Source organism: Phoenix dactylifera, chromosome 1 (assembly GCF_051530095.1).
Source record: "Phoenix dactylifera cultivar Ajwa chromosome 1, Ajwa_hap1_PhDact_Kaust_v1.1, whole genome shotgun sequence".
Taxonomy (NCBI): Eukaryota; Viridiplantae; Streptophyta; class Magnoliopsida; order Arecales; family Arecaceae; genus Phoenix; species Phoenix dactylifera.
The window spans coordinates 60,249,249-60,256,470 of record NC_143190.1 but is presented as its reverse complement, the minus strand read 5'-3'; the positions used below and the strand labels follow the sequence as shown (position 1 = coordinate 60,256,470).

The following is a 7,222-nucleotide window of genomic DNA, read 5'->3' as shown; positions in this document are numbered from 1 at the left end:
AGGCATCGGTCTTCTGCCCGCTAAAATCACCAAGCGTGCTGCTTCCTATAGAAAAATAGAAAATTGCAATTTACTCACGTGCAAGGTGTATTTATTACTTACTTCGGTGCATAAGTAGGTACGGGAATCTAGGGTCCTCCTACGCTGATAATTAATTCTATAATCTGGCAATATTCTCGGGCATTGATTCCTAAGTTTTATAATTTGTGCGCCTTGGTGCTCTCCGGCGTTTGAGTTTGAAAGGTTAGAACACATGTGCATTCGTGTGGACCTATCCTTAAGAAATTTACTAAGAAAATTAGAACTTTTAATGGCAGGGCTATCTTTTCTATGACTTTTAATCCTGTAACAATATCAAATCATGTATTTACCCAGTTATTCCATTAGACAAAGTTGTTTAGCTATCTTTAAAGTGTTAATAAATTGATGAAACTTTCGTAGGCTGGCGACTTATTTATTATTATAGTAGAATGAGAGTTTAAAATACACGTTTAAGAGCTAAATTGAACCACTAACTATTAAATAAAACAAAATCTCCTAACTACCAAGACAACATTTGGTAGTAGTTTAAATTTTCATTTTACTCATACTGATAGAATTAAATTATTTCTCCAAGTTTATAATATTTGAATAATCATTTTTTTAGAAAAAATTGACAAAACATGTACTTCGTTATAATCTTTTGGAATTTTTAAAATATTGCTACTTAAAATAATTAAGATTTGTTAGTTAGTTCTATCAATTCTAAATATTTTTCTATTTCATATATTTAATTTTCATAAAAATTTCTTTAAAGAAATACATGATTCGTGATTAGTTTATAGTTATCCTACTATTTTTATTTTTTATTTTTTTGCTAAAGATAGTTATCCTACTATTAGAAAATAGTGAGGAGTGCAGATCCATGCAATTTAAATAACACCAGTTAAAAAATTATCAATAGCCATTTATATTGAAAAATGCTTTATTTTGAATTTGAAGATACTTTCAAAATGTAATTTTCAAAAAAATAAGACCAACGATTTTATTTTAAAATAACCAAAACATATCAGAATAAATTATCTTAAATAACAAAGTTTTAGAGTATTTAAAAGAATAAAATGAAATATATTTTTTAATTATCTATCAAAGAGGAAAGAATATTTATTTTAGTTATTATATTTTAAATCATGATCTTTATTCTGCACCGCATTTTAGTAATAAAAAAATATAAAATAATAATAAATCATGTATTTTTTAAAAAATAAAAAATATTTAATTAATATACGATGTAGAGAAAGGCGTAGAACTAATAGAACTAATTAAATCCTTTTATTATCTTAAATGGCAAGGTTTTGGAAGTCTCCAAAAGATTAAAACGAAGAATGTATTTAACCAATGTTTCCATCAAAAATGAAAAAAAATGATTAATTAAATTTTATATATAAGCTAGCAGAAATAATTCAGTTCAATCAGGACACGTAAAACGAATAATCACCTTAAATTATGCCTGTTGGGGAAAAACCCAAATCATCCGGAAGATGCTGTTTCAAGGGGTGCCCGATGTGAGGCAGCCGGCTCGGCCAGGCGCTCGACCAGAGGGCGCCGGCCAAGCAACGCCCGGGCCCCAGCAACACTCGGGCCGCAGGCGCCTGACCTAAGGCGGCCGGCTCGGCCCAGAGCCCGACCAGAGGGCGCCCGACTAGAAGGCGCCGACCAAGTAACGCTCGGGCCGTAGATGCCCGACTAAGGCAACGAGCTCGGCCCGACGCCCGACCAAAGATGCCGACCAGATAACACCCGGGCCGCAAGCGCCCGACCTGGGGCAGCCAGCCCCGCTCAGTGCCCGACCGGATGCTAGGTTCCAAAGCATCCCACCCTAGTGCTCGGCTTCGGCCTGACACCTTTCGGGAGCCTAACTCCAGACACTCAAATCTCGTCATATCAGGCTACCGCTAGACCATTAATGCACATAGCCTCTGCAGGCCTCCAGTGCACTCAACCATTAATGAACGCGGCTCAAGATGATCTCCGGATCACTCGACCATCAAAGCGTATGGCCTTCCCTGATCACCGGTTCACTCAACAATTAATGCGCTTGTTATCTACGGACCCCAGGCCCTCCACAGCGGGCGGTTGAACCACTCCACCAGGTCCGATCAACCGCGACAATTCACTGACTCCAGTCTGATCCGGTCTCATCCCCCACGATGCCATTAATGAACATGATCGTGCTCAATTATCACAAAGAGGACAATCTGCCCCGTCACCTCCCAGGTAATATAATATCCCTCTATAAAGGGGAACCCCTCGAGGGGGGAAGGGGGACACCAAAAAAGAAAAAGAAAGAAACATCCTCCTCCATTTTCTCCCACTTACTGCCCCCCTCTGACTTAAGCATCGGAGGGCCGGCGCCGGAAACCCCGGCCACCGGCTTTTTGCAGGCCCCCCACGGAGGACGCCGCTCGCCGACGGATCGCCGCCCGCCAGTGTTCGTCGGAGCTCCTCCTCCTCAGCCGACGGCCGCCCCCGGGTCCAATTTCTAGCAACAGTTGGCGCTAGAGGAAGGGCCCGAGTCGCGGCCATGAAGTTGAGGAGTAAAGGAGCCTCCAATGCCTCCCGGCATCCCCCACAAAGTCCCGGACACTCTGTCCAGAATTTACCACCTCCGGCTGATCCAATCTCCTAAGTTCAGCCAGAACAGTTTAATGCCCTGGTACAGCAATTCCAGGCATTAGCCGCTGCCGTCCAAGGCCTGCGGCGTGAGGAAGCCCTACCTACGCTCGCCCCGCAGGCCCAGGTCTCGCCGGTGCTTCCTCCAAACGGCCCGATTCTCCAAGGCCAGAACCTTCACGGCTCTTCCAGGGCCAACAACGAGGAACAAGTGTCTTCCCGGAGAGAGCTGCCTGGGGGATCTTTAGACAAAAGGCCCCAGCTCTCCAAAGCAGAGTCGGCACTGGACCACCGTGAGCTGGAGCAAACTACGGTAACAATTCTCCGGGCTGGGGAGCTCGACAGGAAAGTCGAGAACCTGGAGCGCCAGATCGAAGCGCTCCGCAGCAGAAAGGCAAGGCATGAGGGGGACTTTGAATTCACCACCAAGTCCCCCTTCTCCCGCCGGATTGAGGACGAGCCGATCCCCTTGAGATTCAAGATGCCTCAAGTGGAGCCTTACAGCGGAACCACCGATCCCCTTGACCACCTGGAGAGCTACCGGGCTCTCATGGCACTACAAGGTTCCTCGGAGGCCGTGCTCTGCAAGGCCTTCCCAGCGACCCTCCGAGGGACAGCTCGACTTTGGTTTTCCGGGCTAAAGCCGAGTGCGATATCTTCTTTCGAGCAGCTCGGCAGGCAGTTCACCACCAACTTTGCTGCCAGCCGACGCCAGCGGCGGACGTCGGATTCTCTCCTAGATATCAAGCAGAAAGAGGGAGAATCTCTCAAAGAGTACCTCGACCGCTTCACCGCCGCGACCTGGGAAGTTCGCGAGCTCGACCAGTCGATAGCCATGTCGGCGTTAAAGACTGGAGCTCGCTCCTATAGATTCCTCTTCTCCATCGCTTCCCAGCTGACTTCACCAAAATGCTGGCCCGGGCCCGAAAATATACGAAGGCCGAGGAGGCCATCGCCTCCAGGCGGGGCGCGACCGAACAGACTTTGAAGAAGCAGAAGAAACGCCGCGAGGAGCGCGGCCGTCGGCGAAGCCCATCTCCCCGTCGAAATAAAATTTTGCCACGACTAAGGAGTCCACCTAGGCAACAGAGGCGGCGCAGAACGAGGTCCCCGCCTCGACTGAGGTCTCCAACACGACCGCGGGTTCAACCGGGGAAGTACGAGAATTATACTCCCCTCAACTTTCCCCGGACGGAGATTCTGATGGAGATCGAGGGCCGAGATTATTTTCGGCCTCCACCACCGATCAGGGGTCCCGGAGCCCACCGCAACCCTAGGAAGTATTGCCGCTTCCACCGAGATCACGGCCACACCACAGAAGACTGCTTTCAGCTCCGGGACGAGATCGAGGCACTCATCCGTCGCGGAGTATTGAACCGGTTTGTACAAAACCGGCTCGAGGAACGGAGGCCAGCAGAAAAAGCCGAACAAACCGGAATCTCAAATGTCAATAGGCCCATCGCAGGCACTATTGACACCATCGGAAGAATCCTGGTCGGAGGGCCGGCCGAGGAGAGGAACCCCCCGAAGCGCATGCGCACCTCCGAAGCCATCTCATTCTCGGACGAGGACTTGAGAGGGGTTGAAGTTCCCCACGATGACACGATGGTGATCTCGATGATTGTAAATAAGTTTGATGTAAAACGTGTCCTTGTTGATAATGGAAACTCGACAAACATTTTGTATTATGCTGCTTATCAAAAGATGGGAATACCAGAAGACCAACTTCGGAGAATGAATGCTCCGCTGGTTGGATTTACCGGGGATTCAATCTCGGTTGAGGGCGAAGTCGGCCTCCTGGTCACGGTCGGGCTTCCCCCTCGAGAAAGCACCATAGAGACAGATTTTCTGGTGGTCCGCCTGCCCTCAGCCTACAATGCCATTCTTGGACGACCAGGGCTGAACGCCCTCCGAGCCGCGGTCTCGACCTATCACTTGCTCATGCGATTCCCTACTGACCACGGAGTCGGCGAAGTTCGCGGGGACCAATTGATAGCCAGATGATGTTATATGGCGGCTTACATAGCGAAACGGCCAAGCGAAGTATCTAGCCAGCAGGAGTTATCGGCTGAAGAGTCCACTCAAACAATAGACCGCACGTTGCCCATCGAAACTTTGGAGGTGCGAGACCACCCTTGGGAAAAGCGGGTGGAACATGGTGAGCTTCTTACTCGAGTTCCCATACAAGAAGAATGCCCAGAGCTAACCGTGCAAGTCGGCTCCGGCCTGAGTCCCTTGGAGAAGGAACAGCTGATCGGATTCCTCCGGGCCAACAAAGACATCTTCGCCTGGACGCCCACCGATATGCCAGGAGTCGACCCCGAGGTCATGGTTCACCGACTCCATGTGAGACCAACTTGCAGACCTGTAAAGCAAAAGAAGCGGGGATCCGCTCCGGAACGACAGCGAGCTGCGGCCGAGGAAGTGGACAGACTCCTCGAGGCAGGCTTCATCCGGGAGGTCTCCTATCCGGATTGGCTCGCTAACGTGGTCCTTGTGAAGAAAACCAATGGAAAATGGTATATGTGCGTGGACTACACCGACCTGAACAAGACCTGCCCAAAGGATAGCTTTCCCCTTCCGAGCATCGACCAGCTCGTGGATTCTACTTCGGGGCACCAACTCTTGACCTTTATGGACGCCTTTTCGGGATACAACCAAATTCGAATGGCGCCAGAAGACGAGGAGAAGACAGCTTTCATCACCGACACGGGCACTTATTGCTACAAAGTGATGCCGTTCGGGCTAAAGAATGCAGGAGCTACATACCAGAGGTTGGTCAACCAAATCTTCAAGGACCAAATAGGCCGAAACATGGAGGTTTATATGGATGACATGCTGGTAAAAAGCCGGACAGCCGAGTACCATGTGGCCGACCTCGATGAAACATTCTTCAAACTCAGGAAGTACCAAATGAAGCTTAACTCGGCTAAGTGTGCGTTCGGAGTCACCTCGGGCAAATTCTTGGGTTTTATCGTAACCCAGCGCGGAGTCGAAGCTAACCCCGAGAAGATTCGGGCGCTGCAGGAGATGGTACCACCAAAGACAGTTAAGGAGGTACAGCGACTCACCGGGCGGATCGCGGCCCTGGGAAGATTTGTCTCCAGGTCGGCCGAGCGGTGTCTCCCATTCTTCAGAATTCTCAAGCGACCAAAGGATTTCTTGTGGTCGGAAGAGTGCCAACAAGCTTTCGAAGAACTTAAATGCCTTCTCGCCTCTCCGCCGCTGCTCACCAAGCCTCAACAGGGCTAGCTTCTCTATCTGTATTTAGCTGTCTCCCCGGTCGCAATGAGCTCGGTCCTGGTCTGAGAAGAGGACAAGCTTCAAAAGCCTGTCTACTACACCAGCCGGGTCCTCAGAGGTGCTGAGACCCGATATTCTAAGCTGGAAAAGACAATCTTCGCCCTAATCATCTCAGCTCGAAGACTCCGACCCTACTTCCAAGCACACACAGTAGCCATACTGACCGACCAGCCAATAAAGCAGATCTTACAACGATCGGATCGGGCCGGGAGAGTTGCTAAATGGGCAGTCGAGCTCGGGGAGTTTGATCTCGAATATCGCCCAAGACCGGCAATTAAAGCTCAGGCGCTCGCTGATTTTATTGTAGAATGCACCCTGCCAGACGACCCCGAGCACTCACACATACCAACGGAGGAAACCCCGAGGCCACCCTGGGTCCTGTACGTAGACGGCTCCTCGACCTCGGGGGGTAGCGGAGCAGGACTCATCCTCACCAGCCCGGATGGGATAGTTGCAGAGCAAGCCTTACGCCTCAAATTTCCTGCCTCGAACAATGAGGCAGAATATGAGGCACTCATCGCTGGGCTCAAGTTGGCAAGAGAGCTGAAGGTCAAAGACCTAGAAGTCTATAGCGACTCCCAGCTGGTCGTAAGCCAAGTTCTGGGGGATTTTGAAGCAAAGGAGCCCTCAATGCAAAAATATCTTCATAAAGTACGGGAACTCATCTCCACCCTGGGCGCCTTCAATATTCAACATATCCCCAGAACTGAGAACCTCAGGGCCGACCAGTTGTCAAAGTTGGCGACCTCTCGCATGAGCGAGCTCCCCAAGGCGACGGCGCTCGAATATCTCCAAACATCCGGCACAGAAGAGCCCGACCCGGCCATGTGCATAGACACCGAGCCGAGCTGGATAGATGAGCTCGTCGGCTATCTACAAAATGAGGTCCTCCCCGAGGATGAGCTCGAGTCTCGCCGGATCAGGCGCCAAGCTTCCCGATTCATATTATATGAAGGCAAACTCTACCGAAAGTCGTTTACCTCTCCTCTCCTCAGATGCCTCCGCCCGTCGGAAGCAGACTATGCTATGCGAGAGGTCCATGAAGGGATATGTGGGAACCATTTGGGAAGCCGAGCACTGGCTTATAAAATCTTGCGCCAAGGATATTTTTGGCCTACACTCCAGAAGGATACACTAGATTTTGTCCGAAAGTGCGACCGATGCCAGCAAAATGCCAATGTCCAACGCCGGCCTTCGGTCCCGCTGACTTCAATCGGTGCACCTTGGCCGTTCGCCCAGTGAGGCATCGACATCCTGGGGCCATTCC

General features: G+C 49.9%; 1 protein-coding gene across 1 annotated transcript; it reads left to right on the top strand.

Annotated features, from left to right (window-relative positions):
• The first annotated feature begins 3,561 nt into the window (after positions 1 to 3,561).
• On the top strand, positions 3,562 to 4,656 carry LOC148715452 (uncharacterized). Its single transcript, XM_088714264.1, has one exon. The coding sequence runs from the start codon at positions 3,562 to 3,564 to the stop codon at positions 4,654 to 4,656; it is 1,095 nt and encodes a 364-aa protein (XP_088570390.1).
• Positions 4,657 to 7,222: the final 2,566 nt, after the last annotated feature.

Coding starts and splice junctions, on each gene's coding strand:
- LOC148715452 (XM_088714264.1), top strand. CDS start 3,562: ATGCTGGCCCGGGCCCGAAAATATACGAAGGCCGAGGAGGCCATCGCC.